The 17,131-nt window shown below is 42.2% G+C and overlaps 1 protein-coding gene across 3 annotated transcripts in view; it reads left to right on the top strand.

Moving 5' to 3' along the window:
- Window positions 1–10,755: 10,755 nt before the first annotated feature.
- KCNH7 (potassium voltage-gated channel subfamily H member 7) overlaps window positions 10,756–17,131 on the top strand; it is a 341,200-nt gene continuing 334,824 nt past the window's right edge. For all 3 annotated transcript variants that reach the window (XM_074967447.1, XM_074967445.1, XM_074967444.1), the window contains exons 1-2: window positions 10,756–11,266; window positions 13,275–13,505. In XM_074967447.1, coding sequence (XP_074823548.1) covers window positions 11,191–11,266; window positions 13,275–13,505 — 307 coding nt within the window. In that variant the 5' untranslated portion in view covers window positions 10,756–11,190. The remainder of the gene's footprint in view (window positions 11,267–13,274; window positions 13,506–17,131) is intronic.

Below are 17,131 nucleotides of genomic sequence, written 5' to 3'. Positions count from 1 at the left end.
ATTAATTAGTATATCTGTTCTGTCCAAAATTTTCAAACTCGGTTAGGTAAAAGTGGGCACCTAATCCATACATAGACAAAGCAAAGTACAGCTCCCACAGCACTGCTTTAGATGCCTGAATATGTACTTAGGTGCCATATAAGTAACCTGGCAAATCATACAGCTACAGACACAATGATGAACACTGATCCTTCATCAGTACGAAAGGCCATCCAAAAGTTGTAGAACGGACCTGCTGCTGGGCCTGATGGTATTCCACTCAAGCTGCTGAAAGGTGCTTTGGAACCAGAGAGCAGTGGCTTGCATCAGCTGTTTTTAAAAGTGTGGGCATCAAGCAGACTACCAGCGGCATGGCATCATTGTGTCCCCATGCAAGGGTAAAGGGTCTTACACTGAGTGTGGCAACTATATCATGTCTATCAGTACCTGGAAAAGTGTTCACCCATATTCTCCTTTCATCAGAATACTATTACCTATGCAGCCAAGTAGCCAGCACTAGGAAAATGGGAAAAAATGAGGTGGTTGGACAAAGCAAAGTAAGGGATGTAAAAGACATGAGTAGACTAAAAATGTACATTTTCCTTGTATGCATAATAAACAAACAATGTCTTATAAAATATACATAATGGCAGAGATAGGAAATCTAGGAGAGATCCTTTAAATAGATCCCCTTTCAGCTTGTGGAAGAACGTCATCTGTAATTTGTCTCTTTCTTTCTGTCATTTTATACTATGGCCAAAGCTTTCAGACCTGGGGGCTTAAAATTAGGCTCCTAAATCCAAAATTAGGCATTTAAATATAAGTTGGAGAGGTGCTGAGCACCTGCCATTCCCATTGACTTCATTAGGATTTGTGGATGCTTGGCACTGCGGAAAAAGCCAGACTATTCATATTTAGCCATATTTATTAATATGAATCCAGGAGTCTTATTTTAGACAGGCACCCAGGTTTGAAAATGTTGGCCAGTATAAATAGTCTTTTGTCAAAAGCAAAGACAATACATCTGCTCATAGAGAAGATGTGTGAAGGAAGATGTTGCTTTGAAAGGGTTTCAGAATGTGGCATCTCTTTCAGATTAGATAGACAAACCCTGGGGTTTTTGCACATAATGGGGCATGCCAGGATATCATAAAAAAGTGGAAAATATTGAAAGAGAAATACCTGACCTGGATTGTTTAAATTATTGTTGACTGCAATGTGAGCAAGGACAGTGACAAATGCTGTGTCAAAAATAGTTATTTTGTATGATTATGTACAGTTAAAAATTACAGTGAGGTATTATTACTTGAACAAAAATACAGAAGAATTAAACATGGAAAAATACAGTAGTAGAGAGAAAATGTATACACCAGGTGGAGAAGACTTCACCTACAGAATTCAGTGTTAGAAAAGGCTAATAATAAAAATGTTAATGACTAATTGAGTGCAATGCAGAAACCAGGGTTACCTTATTTAAATCAAGTGAAAAAATGAACAAGGTATAGAACACTAAAAATGAAATAGTTCATGCTCTATTTGTCTGGACCTTCTGATTAGCATAGAACACACTGCACTACTAAGGTATTTATCAGGGAAACCACCTTCATAAACCACCAGTCGGGGCCAATAATACTAACAGAAGCTCTTATTATTCTCATGTCTTCTTGTGATTAAAATATAATTTGATTAGCCTATGCCAGAGAGTCCCAACCCCGGGCCAGAACCTGCAAAACAATTATCAGCATTTGACGAAGGTGTCATTGCTCTCTGGTAGTGACATAAACAAGCTCTTTGGGTCTATTTAATAATCTTCCCAAAGAAGTAGTGGAAACCCCATTCCCAGGAAACATTTATAAGTAGACTGGACAAAACATTTGAGAATAGACTGTAGAGCAGTGATGTTCATCCTGGGGCCTCTTGTGGCTCTCAAAGCTACAGATTTTAGTCTGTTTGGTTACCTGTGTTAAAAAAAAATGTATATTTGACAGTTAATTGAAAACATCGCCTGGCCTTCACCCCATGGTTTTTAAAATAAAGTCTTTGTATCACCCCTATTCCTACAGGGAGAAGGTAAGTTGCTGCCTCTGCAACTACCTCCCATTGCTTCCCCTGCTGTCTCATGAGAAGCTCTGGTGTGAGCCAGAGCACTTTAAGCAATTTCTGTCCTTTCTGTGCCACAGCTGTTCAGCAGTGCCTCACAAGCAGCTTGCTGCATCACAGTGGAAGCTCTGCCTCCTCTATGGTTCACTTCCCTGCCAGACTATGGGAATCCTGCAGAGAGCAGGATAGAGGTTCAGCTGGGATTGCCCGAGCCTAGGAAAATAGTTAAAGTATTGATTGAGGCCCCTTGATCCTCTAAGGGTTTTGAAATAATGTTTGGCCTTCAGGATGAAAAGCTCCCACCACTGCAGAGCTGGGTGGCGAAAAGGAATTTGATATCTTCAGACTTGGTTTCATTCTGATGAGGAACAAAAATCAAAAATGCTGAAATTCTCTGCAAAAGGGAATCTAGGGCAGTCTACCTAGTGGAGAATGCAGAAGCTGTGGACCCTGTAATTGTTGGGGTCCCAGGCACTGTGGCAGTCTGCTTGGTATGCTGCTGTAGACCCTGGAAGTCCATGTTCCCTGCAGCCTGCCAGACAAGCTGAGGAGGAGCTGGGAGGATGAGATGGCAGGAATCCAAGCAGGTTTCTGATGGAAACCTACCTGAGTTCCATTGGAATTTTGACAAAATTGAACCTCTCTGTGACCAGCTCTACACCAATACTATATGGAAAACCCCCTGCACTGGCATAAGGATGGTCCAAGACTTTAGAATAAATTCCCATGAGAAGTAAAGTTAGGTAGATCTCTTTGACCTTCACTATATAAACACATAGCATCATGTACATACACTTTTAAAAAAATCTAACAAAACTTCACTGCATATACAAGATTCTCCCTGGGAAGAAGATGAAAGAATGAATCATGCTTGACAGATATTAATCATGTCTCTTGATGCACTATTGGAAGGTGGCTGTGGTAGTGGGGGCAGTATAAGAGCCTGTATACAACTTACTAGAAATAGAATTTTAAATAGACGGATTAGATCATAGAATCATAGATTAACAGAGTTGGAAGGGACCTCTGGAGGCCATCTAGTCCAACCCCCTGCCCAGAGCAGGACCAATCCCAACTAAATCATCCCAGCCAGGGCTTTGTCAAGCCTGACCTTAAAAACTTCTAAGGAAGGGGATTCCACCATCTCCCTAGGTAACGCATTCCAGTGTTTCACCACCCTCCTAGTGAAAAAGTTTTTCCTAATATCCAACCTAAACCTCCCCCACTGCAACTTGAGACCATTACTCCTTGTCCTGTCATCTGCTATCACTGAGAATAGTCTAGATCCATCCTCTTTGGATCCACCTTTCAGGTAGTTAAAAGCAGCTATCAAATCCCCCCTCATTCTTCTCTTCTGTAGACTAAACAATCCCAGTTCCCTCAGCCTCTCCTCATAAGTCATGTGTTCCAGACCCCTAATCATTTTTGTTGCCCTTCGCTGGACTCTCTCCAATTTCTCCACATCCTTCTTGTAGTGTGGGGCCCAAAACTGGACACAGTACTCAAGATGAGGCCTCACCAATGTCGAATAGAGGGGAACGATCACGTCCCTTGATCTGCTGGCAATGCCCCTACTTATACAGCCCAAAATGCCATTGGCCTTCTTGGCAACAAGGGCACACTGTTGACTCATATCCAGCTTCTCGTCCACTGTCACCCCTATGTCCTTCTCTGCAGAACTGCTGCCTAGCCATTCGGTCCCTAGTCTGTAGCGGTGCATTGGATTCTTCCGTCCTAAGTGCAGAACTCTGCACTTGTCCTTGTTGAACCTCATCAGATTTCTTTTGGCCCAATCCTCCAATTTGTCTAGGTCCCTCTGTATCCTATCCCTACCCTCCAGCATATCTACCACTCCTCCCAGTTTAGTGTCATCCACAAACTTGCTGAGGGTGCAATCCACACCATCCTCCAGATCATTAATGAAGATATTGAACAAAACTGGCCCCAGGACCGACCCTTGGGGCACTCCGCTAGATACCGGCTGCCAACTAGATATGGAGCCATTGATCAATACCCGTTGAGCCCGACAATCTAGCCAACTTTCTACCCACTTTGTAGTGCATCCATCCAGCCCATACTTCTTTAACTGCTGACAAGAATACTGTGGGAAACCGTGTCAAAAGCTTTGCTAAAGTCGAGGAATAACATGTCCACTGCTTTCCCTTCATCCACAGAACCAGTTATCTCATCATAGAAGGCAATTAGATTCGTCAGGCATGACTTTCCCTTGGTGAATCCATGCTGACTGTTCCTGATCACTTTCCTCTCGTCTAAATGCTTCAGAATTGATTCCTTGAGGACATGCTCCATGATTTTTCCAGGGACTGAGGTGAGGCTGACCAGCCTGTAGTTCCCAGGATCATCCTTCTTCCCTTTTTTAAAGATGGGCACTACATTAGCCTTTTTCCAGTCTTCCGGGACTTCCCCCGATCGCCATGAGTTTTCAAAGATAATGGCCAATGGCTCTGCAATCACATCCACCAATTCCTTTAGCACTCTCGGATGCAATGCATCCGGCCCCATGGACTTGTGCACGTCCAGCTTTTCTAAATAGTCCCGAACCACTTCTTCCTTCACAGAGGGCTGGCCACCTCCTCCCCATGCTGTGCTGCCCAGTGCAGTAGTCTGGGAGCTGACCTTGCTCGTGAAGACAGAAGCAAAAAAAGCATTGAGTACATTAGCTTTTTCCACATCCTCTGTCACTAGGTTGCCTCCCTCATTTAGTAAGGGGCCCACACTTTCCTTGGCTTTCTTCTTGTTGCCAACATACCTGAAGAAACCCTTCTTGTTACTCTTAACATCCCTCGCTAGCTGCAACTCCAGGTGTGATTTAGCCTTCCTGATTTCATTCCTACATGCCCAAGCAATATTTGTATACTCATCCCTGGTCATTTGTCCAATCTTCCACTTCTTGTAAGCCTCTTTTTTGTGTTTACGATCAGCAAGGATTTCACTATTAAGCCAAGCTGGTCGCCTGCCATATTTACTATTCTTTCTACACATCGGGATGGTTTGTCTCTGTAACCTCAATAAGGATTCTTTAAAATACAGCCAGCTCTCCTGGACTCCTTTCCCACTCATGTTATTCTCCCAAGGGATCCTGCCCATCAGTTCCCTGAGGGAGTCAAAGTCTGCTTTTCTGAAGTCCAGGGTCCGTGTTCTGCTGCTTTCCTTTCTTCCTTGTGTCAGGATCCTGAACTCGACCATCTCATGGTCACTGCCTCCCAGGTTCCCATCCACTTTTGCTTCCCCTACTAATTCTTCCCAGTTTGTGAGCAGCAGATCAAGAAGAGCTCCGCCCCTAGTTGGTTCCTCCAGCACTTGCACCAGGTAATTGTCCCCTACAGTTTCCAAAAACTTCCTGGATTGTCTGTGCACCGCTGTATTGCTCTCCTAGCAGATATCAGGATGATTGAAGTTGCCCATGAGAACCAGGGCATGCAATCTAGTAGCTTCTGCGACTTGCCGGAAGAAAGCCTCGTCCACCTCATCCCCCTGGTCTGGTGGTCTATAGCAGACTCCCACCACGACATCACCCTTGTTGCTCAGGCTTCTAAACTTAATCTAGAGACACTCAGGTTTTTCTGCAGTTTCATACTTGAGCTCTGAGCAGTCATACTGCTCCCTTACATACAGTGCAACTCCCCCACCTTTTCTGGCCTCCCTGTCCTTCCTGAACAGTTTATACCCATCCATGACAGTACTCCAGTCATGCGACTTATCCCACCAAGTCTCCGTTATTCCAATCACATCATAATTCCCTGACTTTGCCAGGACCTCCAGTTGTCCCTGCTTGTTTCCCAGGCTTTGTGCATTTGTATATAGGCACTTGAGATAACCCGCTGATCGCCCCTTGTTCTCAGTATGAGGCAGGAGCCCTCCCCTCTCACACGCTTCTGCTCGTGCTTCCTCCCGGTATCCCGTTTCCCCACTTACCTCAGGGCTTTGGTCTCCTTCCCCCGATGAACCTAGTTTAAAGCCCTCCTCACTAAGTTAGCCAGCCTGCTCACGAAGATGCTCTTCCCTCTCTTCGTTAAGTGGAGCCCGTCTCTGCCTAGCATTCCTCCTTCTTGTTGTAGATGATCTACAACAAATAATTTACTCAATAACTTTTACTGCTCCTGGATTGTCTGCTAGCAAATTGGAATTTCCTTGCATTTTTTTCTAGTTTACTCAACTTTTACAAGGTATTTAATTTTTTCTATGATGGATTGACTTCATGTGTCTGATAATCAGTATTCAAAACCTAAGGTGTGCTGGTTAGTTGTGGTGGGTCACATAAATTATGTTCTATTCTATTTCTCTTCCATAAGTAGACTACATTTCTAAATTGTCACTCCCCAATCCTACAACAGCTACAGGTACTGGTTAGATTATCAGGACTAAACATGTTTATTTTTGACGACATTTTCCTTGTACCTAAATAGAAACTAGCAAATCTTTGGAGCAGGACACTGGATTTATGTGCTTTAAAACCTCTCTATATATTGTATGAGGAAAATAAATGAATAGTGGGGTATTTTTCATATCTTGCCTTATCATCATCATCATCATCATCATCATCATCATCATCATCATCATTCTGTTTGGATATCTGACAGATAACCATGATTGTGATTGGCATGTGAGCTGACTAGAGAGGCACACATTATCTGGAAGCCATCACTGCCCCTCTTAATTGCCAGAATGGGTCACTAGTGAATAACTTGAGGCAATCATGGGCTAAACACCTAGGGAAGTAAGATAAGCATCTAAAAAATGTGAACACCAAAAGGACTAAAAACAGTTAGGGGTGGGGTCTAGGGATTAGACTCAACAAGGGAACATTTTGCCTTAATATGAGGGAACAAAATTCTATGGTGAGATCACAGAGATGGTTGAAAAGTTCCTCAAAGAAAAGGAAGTTCCATTTCTCGAGTAACTGAGAACAGAACTGGATAACACAGTGGCAGACATACCACAGGAAGCAATCCACTGACAGGGACAGATTAGATGAGTTCTATTAATGTGTTTGTTTCACTTCTATAATTTTCTTTCCATGGCCTATTCACACTGCCTAAGCAGTACTCCCAAGTCATGCTGACTTATGACCTCAAAAACTTGTCTCAGATCCCTAGCTTTACTAACGTATCAAACCAGCAGGAACAATATATTTTGGCATACTGCAGAGTAACAACCTTTAATGCTCAGTAGAGCATTCCAGAGAATATTATACTAGCTTGCATTTTACTTGCCCACCATGTGAGACTACCTTTATTTTTCAGTGTAGGAGACTGAATTAATAAAAGTTAGTTAAGTAATTATAGCCTTTTCATTTATAATCTCTCTTGGCATTGAGCTAGAATGCCACAGCCAGAATTGCATATAAAAGACATTTGACAATTTAACAGAAGCAAGAAGGATACATATAGGCTGGTATATTTACTCCTACTGAGAAAATAAGAGCATTGTGGGCCATTGCTAATACTAAGAATTCCAGATAGATCCATGAGACCCTGAGAGTATGAATAATTTTGATGAAAGGTAAATATATACCTTCTCTAGATCATGCAGTCAACCACCTCCTACTATCCTTCTGGGATCTTCATCCACCAACAGAACCTCCTCACTCTTTTCTACAGTGAGCAGCAGTCAATTCACTTTAATTCAGATCCCTGTCTTAATCAGATGTTGCAAAAATAAGACCATTGACTGTATTCGATGAAAATGAGACAGAACAATCCATCTGTAGATGAATCTCTTGCATTCCAACTGCTAATACTAGACTGCATTACCAGATAGGGGAGACTGGACAAGATTCATATATTTGCCCTGTTTCCAAAAGATTATGTATACTTGAACAATTGACCAGTATTGTTCATCAATGACTATGATTTACAGTTAGATATTAGTACTCTCAAAATTGAGATGGTCATTGGGTTTTTTGTTTTTGTTTGTTTTTTGAACAATGTAATTCACAATGATTAAAGGTAGTCATTTTCTATTGCTGGTAAAGAAATGTCTTTGGTGTTTCTTTAGGTAAAAGCCAGAAAGAGATCCATCCTAGCTGTTAAAACTGGACTAGGTGCTATGGTGTTAGATGTTATGTATATAAATATGCAGCTCTCATTCTGTACATACAAATTCTACTAATGTAAATGGGAACTTTGCAGGCATATCTGAGGCAGTGTATGTCCTTTCTAACCAGTGTACAGGGGGGAGGGGAGGGGAATTCAGCTGGCAGCCTTATCTGCTAATCTGAACTATACATAAGCAAGGGGAAATACCATATAAATTACACTGCTGTTGTACAGGTCACAGAGCCACAAAAATGTCATACTTCTTCTATCCTTCGGAGGAATGAGCCCTATATGATTACTATTCCCCTGTTTCATATTTCTGAATATAGAGTGAAACATTTGTCTCTATAAATAGGTAATGCACAAAAACAATTACAGGGATAATTTAGAAGCATTATGCTTGTAGTCCTCCATTCAAATAAATCATTTGCAATATAAAAATGCCCTGCAAAAGTGCATTCAATCCTTAAAAAGACTGATTGTACAGGTGAATGATTTCATTTCCATTATCTTGTATCCACCTTTGAAAAAACAACAGGTTAGGAAACAACCCAGCAAACAAGAAAAACCTGTGAAAGCCGGTTACTGCCCTTAGTTACGCTGATGTAAATCTAGAATTATTTGACTGTGATCAGATGGAATGACTCCAGAATTGCATCCTTAAAGATAAACACAGAATTGGGCTCTCAGATGATACATTTCTATGATGAAGCATAGTAACAAAGGCTACACCTGAGAAAGGCCTTTGGGAGAAAGGAAACACCTGCTAGTATTGCTGGCGAACAGGTGGAAGGCAGAACTTTGCAGGCTTGATAGCCTGTGGTTAGTATTGCCATTACAGAGAGTGGTTTTCAGGTGCCCTCCCCTGCACTCCCTCCAGAGACTTTACAAAGAAACGTTGCTGGTGAACGGATATGAGCGATCTGCTTTGTGCTCCCGCGGAGATGCTCCAGGCACAGGCAGCACCGCGTGACTGACTCCAACTACCTCTTTGTATTAGCGAACAGCAATCCAGTGGCGCTAGCCCTGCCCTCGCTGAGTGTGGGTCGCGCTGCCTTCTTGTTAGTGCAGGAAGCCTGAATTACAGCCTGTGTCTGCTAGACACTTCCCCTCGGATCTCCCAGAGCTATCACCGTGGGCTGGGGAAGTGTGTGTGTGTGTGCGCGTGGGGATACTCTGTCCAACTTGCCCGTTACTAGCTCGTCAGAGGGGGCTGCTCGGATGGCGGCGGCTGATGCTCATCGTCCCTGGTCAGCAGCATCAGCACCACAGACAGCTCCGAGCATTTAACATCCCCCTGCTCCCGGCCCGGGCTCCCCTGGCATAGGGTGACCAGACAACAAATGTGAAAAATCAGGACGGGGGGGGAGGGAGGGGGAATAGGAACCTACATAAGAAAAAGACCCAAAACCGGGACTGTCCCGATTTTGGTCACCCTACGTCTGGCAGGGCAGCCCCCAAGCTGCTCTGTAAAACCTGGGTGCCCCTAAGGGGAGGGCACAGCGCCCCCGGCTGCCCCTTGCTAAGGGCTTGAGCCAGCGGGGCCCCTCCACCACCGCCGCCGCTGTCCCGGGAAGGTGCCCGCCTGCGCTCTCGGTGCTGGGGCGACCCCGGCGGGCAGTCTGGTGGGATCGTGGCTGAGGCCCGGCACCACCAGACTGCCCGCCCTGCTGGGCAGCTCAGCGCGTCCCCCTAACGCTGCCCCCTTGGAGAGACCGAGCCCCCCACCCCGAAGGGCGCTAGAGCCCCGAGCAGCCTGAGCAGAACCCGCGGCTGGCGCCCGGCTCAGGGGAGGATGCCCCCCCCCATTTCCCCTCCTGCTGCCCCATGGCCTGGAGGGGGGCCTGCCATTTGAGGCCACGCTCCCTGGCCTGCGGGGACTGGGCTGCGGGTCTCCCCCTTACCCCTGCTGCTGGGGGTTGCTCCAGGCGCATTCTCCGCCCCCTGTACCCTGCCCTTCCCTCCCTATCCGTGCCTGTGGCTGCCCCAGCCCCGCTGGCAGCCGGCGCTCCGCGGCTTTCCACTGGCGCGCTAGCAGCCATTCATCCGGCACGCGGGGAGAACCAAGTGGGAGGAGGTGCCGCTCTCCCCGGCCGGGCCCCAGCGCCCCTGGGTGCAACGGGCGCTCGCTTGCCCGGACATTGGCTGAGTTTCCCCCCCCAGGCGAGCTGCACAAGGGGGGTCGCTGTGCAGCCGCTAGAACGATCCACCGTAGAGAAGTTTTCGCTGCTTCCTCTGTGGGTGGCTGCAGGCGGGAGGCTGAGGGGCTCCCCCGGCTCCACCCTCCCACCCGGCGTGGATCTGCAGGGATGTGCCCCGCCGCCCGCGCACGGAGCTCGTTGTGCAAACCCCGGAGGCGCTCGCAGGGGCAGGGAAGGCAGCTAGCTGCTTTCCCACCCAGGCGCTCCTCCCCTGGCAGGGCCGAGGCTCTTGTGCTCCTTGCAGCTGCTGCGCTGTGGGGGAAGGGGAGCATGTGGCATGTGGCAGTGGTGCCGGGGTGGATCTCATGCCTGATGTCGCTGTTTGTCGCTGAGTTTTAGAGAGATTTATTGGCTGGCTCCTGCTGAGCCACGCTTGAGTAATCCGAGCTGCTGCGCTCTGTGGTGAAGCCCGGAGGAGGGCGGCGGTGGGGGGGTGTGGACGTCACTCCCTCTGGTAGCAGAGCAACAATAGTCTTCCATCCCTCTAACCATCACTACAGCTTGGGAAACTGCCCGGGTCACATTCATTTGCATTGGAAAACTGACGATGTTTGGTGCTAGAGAAACAGATCGATCACCCTTGTGATTCCCCTGCTCCTGTCCCTGCTTACCCCACCCCTACCCAGCCCAGAGACAATAGCATCCGAGGTCCCCCAGAGGAAGGAGCGGGGATGGATCTGATTCCAGTAGGAAAAGCGTGTGCCTAGAAGTGGTGCTAATGGGAAGAGATGCTGTGATCCAGAGGAGGATGATTTGTCACAAAGGGTAGCTGGCTCAGTGCTTTGGGCTGGAGCCGTGTAGAGATCATTGGAGAAGTCATTGTGTACAGGGAGCCGAAGATCTGTACAAACATGCCTGTTCGCAGAGGGCATGTGGCACCACAAAATACATTTTTGGGTACAATCATACGAAAATTTGAAGGGCAAAGTAAGTTCTCTCTCTCTTTCTCTCTATTTTGATACAATAGTTTGGGTCTGCTTGGGACTAGATGCATAGCAGCTCCAGACTGTTTTAAGTTTGTAGGTTGGAAAGGAAAAACAGGAGGTGAGGAAGGGATCCCTAAGAGCCTTGCTGATATTATTACTGATCTACATTACAGTTTTCAGTTCCCCCTCATCTTAGGGGGCAGTTTTAATTATTGACTGTATTATATTTTGTGTTGTAGCTACTGTACCTACATTTCAGCTGTTCAGCATATCATACAGTGGGGGTGCTTATGCAATATCCAAGGAAAACATTGCTAGCTATTTTTTAAAAACATAAATCAGAACAGGCAGACTTTGATTTAGAGGAGACAAATAACACCCAGAGGAATTGTTAGGGGGAAAGTACTCTTATTAGCTTGCCTTTAGCACTGCATTTTTAACATATTTATCAGTGATTTTTTTATCATTAATTTGTGGAAGCTTGAAGTATCTATTAAATCAATGCAAATGCATCCCCAGGGACGTTGCTGATCTAGTCTATGTATCCTTCCCAATGCAGTAGTTTACTACCTGTCAAGGATATTGAAGCTTTCACTATTTTTCTTTTAATTCCAATTTACTGTACATCTAACACTTGAAACTTAAAAATAATGTTATAACAGCATCCAAAGAAACAGTATGTTTGACACAGCTGCACTAATTTAAATATTTAGCATGTTTATAAGATATCAGAGCACTACAAAAAGAAACTAAGTTTAGCTTATACACTTTGCAGCTCCTTCTCTAAATGTATCTACAGCAAATTTAATATTCTTGTAACTCGTGTAAGAAATAAAGGCCAGATCCTACAAGTTTTACATATATAAGTATTGAAATCAAGGGTACTATTTATGTTAGTAAGGGTTTACAGACTCAGGCCATTGAATTGTGTGACTTACTGTTGCAGTGAATAAAGCTAGTAAATAATACACTCCTTTAAATCACTAATACAAGGTTATTGTGAAAATTCAGCATACTATGAAGACAGTGGGGAAAGTATGTATAAAATGCACTTTTTTCTACAAATGTTTTGATGTGTTAGAAAACAATATATTTAATTAAAAATACTAATATAGGGTCATACAATGCTCACTTAACTCATGATAAATCCTATTAAAATTGTGGGTTTTGTTTGTGTGAACAAGACAAGCAGGACTTCATAAATGGTAATAACATAGCAATTGTATCAGCGCTGAATATCCATTTGTAAAATGGGAGCAGTATATAGTGCAATTCTGAACAGAAATAAGTAGAATAGTTATAAGACAACTTTGGTACATTACTCTCAGATGAAAGTTTCAAAAGATATGTGTGTCTTATGCACATCACTTCACAAGTGTAGCTGAGACCAGAATTTGACCCAAGATGATCTTTTACTATGTGACTTGTAATTTCCCCTTTCTGTAATAACTCTAGCTTATAACAACTACACAAGCAACTGAATGATCATATTACATTAATTTTCTTGGGAGTTTAATTGAAAACCAGATTAATGGCTTGATCCTGCTCATATTCAAGTCAATGGAAAAATTCCCACTGGCTTCTTTAGTGCAGGGTTGAGCCTTTGGTTTGGGCTTGATACTGGCAAGATCTCATGCAGATAAAATTCCCACTAACTCTTCACAGGAGTTTTCCTCAGTAAAGACTTGCAGGACTAAGCCAATAGTCTGGGTTTCAGTGACACTGAAAAATGTATTACAAATTTGGAACTTAACAAGAGCTTTGCAAAAGGACTTGTTGGATCTGGTTTTATTTTCTTAAAAGCCAACTATCTTCATATTTAATGTATAACAAGTTTATTGAAGTTTCTTTAAGAGTTCTGGGTCAAGTAAGCTATATTGAAGATCTCTACATCATAGAAATCACATGCAAAAAATAGGTAATTGGTTCTTCAACATCTGTCCTTGCAGACAACAGTTCATGGAATGTTGAAAAAGTACTGAAAAATGCATCACTTTCTTGTATTGCAGATAAAAAATTCATCATTGCTAATGCTAGAGTGCAGAACTGTGCTATCATCTACTGCAATGATGGGTTTTGTGAGATGACTGGATTCTCCAGACCAGATGTCATGCAGAAACCTTGCACCTGTGATTTCCTTCATGGGCCAGAGACCAAAAGGCATCATATTGCCCAAATTGCCCAGGCACTGCTTGGGTCGGAGGAGAGGAAAGTGGAAGTCACTTATTATCACAAAGATGGTAAAGTTTCTTTATTTTAAAGATTTTTTAATGTGTTTGGGGGACCAGTTGGCTTGTAATTGGGTTTTTAAAGAAATTTCTTGGACACTCTGGGCAAAATCCTCAGCTGGTGTAAACTGGTGTAACTCCATGGACTTCAGTGAAACTACAATGATTTATACTATCTGAGGATCTGTCCCTATAAAATCAAATTTTGGTATTTATCATACATTTCTACACATATCTGGCTTTTAGAATTGGAAGAAAAATCCCAATTTTACTTATTATATGACCAGTGTACAAAAAAAAAATAAACAACTTTTAATGGTACTAAAATAAAGGGTCTGACTCTTCTTTCACTTTCACTGGCATAAATCAGGAATAACTCTAGTGCAATTCTGTTGAATTCAATGGTGTAAAACTGGTGTAAGTGAAAGGAGATTCAGGCCCAGACAGTTAGTTTCTATGGATGGTTTTGTATCATAGACTGCAGTAACAACATACAAGTGCCAGAGAGTTAGACTCTGCTACCCACACTCAGCTTGCACAGTAACTTGATGTAAAAAGGATATCTGAGTAAAGTGCTACTCATCCTGAGTTAAGGGTGACAGAATCTGGCCCGTGTTAAGTGAAACATAATTGAGAAAAAGTGAAAAAAAGGCAAATTCTTCTCCTAGTGGTGCTGTTGTAAATGCTGAGTAACAACTGAAATCCAGAATGATGCCATTATAACAAGGAAGGATTTGGGTCCCATCAAAACTGAAGGGAATTCTGTCTCCCCCTTCCCTCCCCAGCCCTCAAGGAAGAATGCAGACTGAGCAGAATACCATTTGTATTATTATTGACATATGGAAGAAAGAGTAAAACAACTATGCTGTTATATATTTACTGCTGAAAGCATGAAATGAATATGTGTCTATGTGTTCTGAAAATGATGTATCTGGATATGAGAGTACTACAAAACTAAATAATTATGATTCTTTATAGTTAGGTTTAAGTTTTTTTCTGATTACTCAGCATTATTTACAGGAATGTCTAGCTTCAAAGAGGTCTGAGTAATGTATAAAAATGGTGTACTATGTTCTGTCCCTCACTGTGTATATACTCAAGAGAGAAAGCAAGGGAAACTCATATATTCAAACGTTGAGCTTAATTTAGTTTTGAAGACATGCCGTAGTACTGTTGGCATTAGTTTGAGAACTGCAAAGACAGAGGCTCTCAAGCTTTAAAGTCATAGACCCAAATTCTATTCTCAGTTATTATTATTCCAGAGTGACACCAATGAAGTAAATACGGTTATTCCAGATTTATCCTGAAGTAATTGAGAGCAAAATATGGCTTACAGGTTACCCACTCACATCTGATATTTTAAAAGTATTCTCCTTACCCTTTAGATTCTCATATTCTCTCTAGAGTTAGACCCAACCCCAAACCCTGGATCAGAACATTTCCTTACTTTGGGGAAGTTCAGATCTTGGTAGAGATCCTCACCTAAGGTAGAGCTGCTTTGCTCAGTTTATTTCATTGAGGATCTGGCCTTCTGTGTCTTGTGGAAATTTTTAATCTGCATATGTTAACATTAAACATAAAATAAAAGTAGCATTGGAAGTGTGAAACACCATAGCTAACTTTGAGGAGATCACAGCCGACAGAGCAAAGCGCTGGCTTTAGGGTATGATCACTCAGAGGTGTTCTTCCTACTTCAGTTTTCAAAAATGATTAGGGGGCAGGGAGAGAAAGAGGGATTTACTTAAATTATTAATAAACTATCAGATACTTTTTAAAAAATAACACATTTCTGAAATGCTGAATTACGATATTATGCAACCTGACTTCTTATAGAACATTAAGAGTAAAACATAAACAAGGCAAATGTTTATTTTCTTTTCCACATCTTACTTAATTTTTTTCAGTTTGCAACATATAATTTATTAAATTATAGAGCATTTAGGGGAAGATACTGTAAACAGTTATGCACAAGAGTAACCATACTTTCATGATTAGTCACTTTAAACTTAAAAGTGATATCCATGTCCGTAGAGCTAATGCTCAGCCATGGGTTTGCAGAATCAGTCCCTTTAGAAAGCCACAAATAGTGTTTTTAACAAATTAGAACCTAAATCCTTCAAAGATTTACTACTGGGCAAAATAATTTACCAGGAGCACTAATACACTTCAATAAACCTTTGCACATTTGGGCCCAACTTTTGGAACTTAAATACAGAGAATTAAGGGATTGTTATTGCACCCAGGCTGTACTGAGCCATTGATTTCTAGGCAAAACAGCCCATTAGTTCTTAAGAAATCCCCACAGAAATCTATTATAGTCTCTGACCCCATGCTATTTACAAGCCTGCAACAATCATTTGGAGCCCAGTACTGCATTCTTAGTTCATCTACAATTCCCACCAACTTCAGTGCAATCTTTGGATGTGGGAAAAAAAAATAATCCAGGATTGGACCATTTTTGGGAGACCATTTCAATAACTTTGTGACAACCTGGTGGCAAATCTATTTATTACACATATATACTTTTTGGCATTCTTTCTATATTATCTGTAAGTCCTCACTATAAGAAAAGTTTGAAAATATTTTAAAAAATCCTAACTAGCAATAGTGTTTTGTAAAATTAAAATGTAGTATAAAAACATGTTCAATATTATGCTGGGTGTAGTTACTCTCAGATTAATATTATATTGCTTATTAGTGGCTGAAATGTTCTATTTTAGTTTTCATAAAAAGTGTATGCACGTATTTTATACATAAATAAGCTTGTCAGAATTCAATTTTTAAAATAATTTGAGGGATAGCATGTTAATTTTTAAGCATGTTTTTCAATTTAAATTTGTACAGTTGTGGGAAATTATGGGGTGGGGGTCAGACAATAATTTAATGACAATAGATATTGAGATTTAAAAAGTTAAAGATTTATAACCATTAAAACACAAGTTGTCATAATCACATCATGAGTCAAATATATGCAAAGTAAATACCCTAAAGTTCTGAAACACACGTTTTCTTACTTTGCCTATCTGTAAATTATGATTATTATCGATGGAAATATTTGTGTGTGTGTGTGTGTGTATGATGAAATCAAAGTTTACTAGCATTATTAACATTTACTGCTACAAATCTAATCCTTTCTAGCATATATATACACACACACACACACACACACACACATATATATCAGTAAAAGCTTACGACGACCTTTTTCAAGTTTCTGAAGCGGGCAGCAAGGTAGGGTGCAGAATTGATGGTTCTGATGACTGCTCATTTTGTATTATGCGGAGTTTATTTTTTTAAAGTGGTCAATCCTGTGAACAGTTAGGCATGTAACTTATTCTTGTGAGTAGTACAAGTGAAATACTCAGGGCTTAAAGGTTTGATTTAATCTATATGCTAATTAAGAAAATGCATATATGTATATATATGTTGTATAGCCACACACAGTATACTTCTGTACAAACACAATATATTGGTGATTCTCCAGCTTCCATTGGTATGAACGCCACACTTCTAGCTCAGAAGAGTTGCAAGATTTAGGACTTGAAGCCTGTCAATTATGCAAGACTGAATTTTTTGGTTTGAGGAAAACATTTTTGTAGCAGGCTGGTTTTGGAAAAATGGAAGCTGTCTGAAGCTGC

The sequence above is a fragment of the Natator depressus genome, chromosome 11 (assembly GCF_965152275.1).
Source record: "Natator depressus isolate rNatDep1 chromosome 11, rNatDep2.hap1, whole genome shotgun sequence".
Classification (NCBI taxonomy): Eukaryota; Metazoa; Chordata; order Testudines; family Cheloniidae; genus Natator; species Natator depressus.
This window is presented reverse-complemented; position numbering and strand designations above follow the sequence as displayed.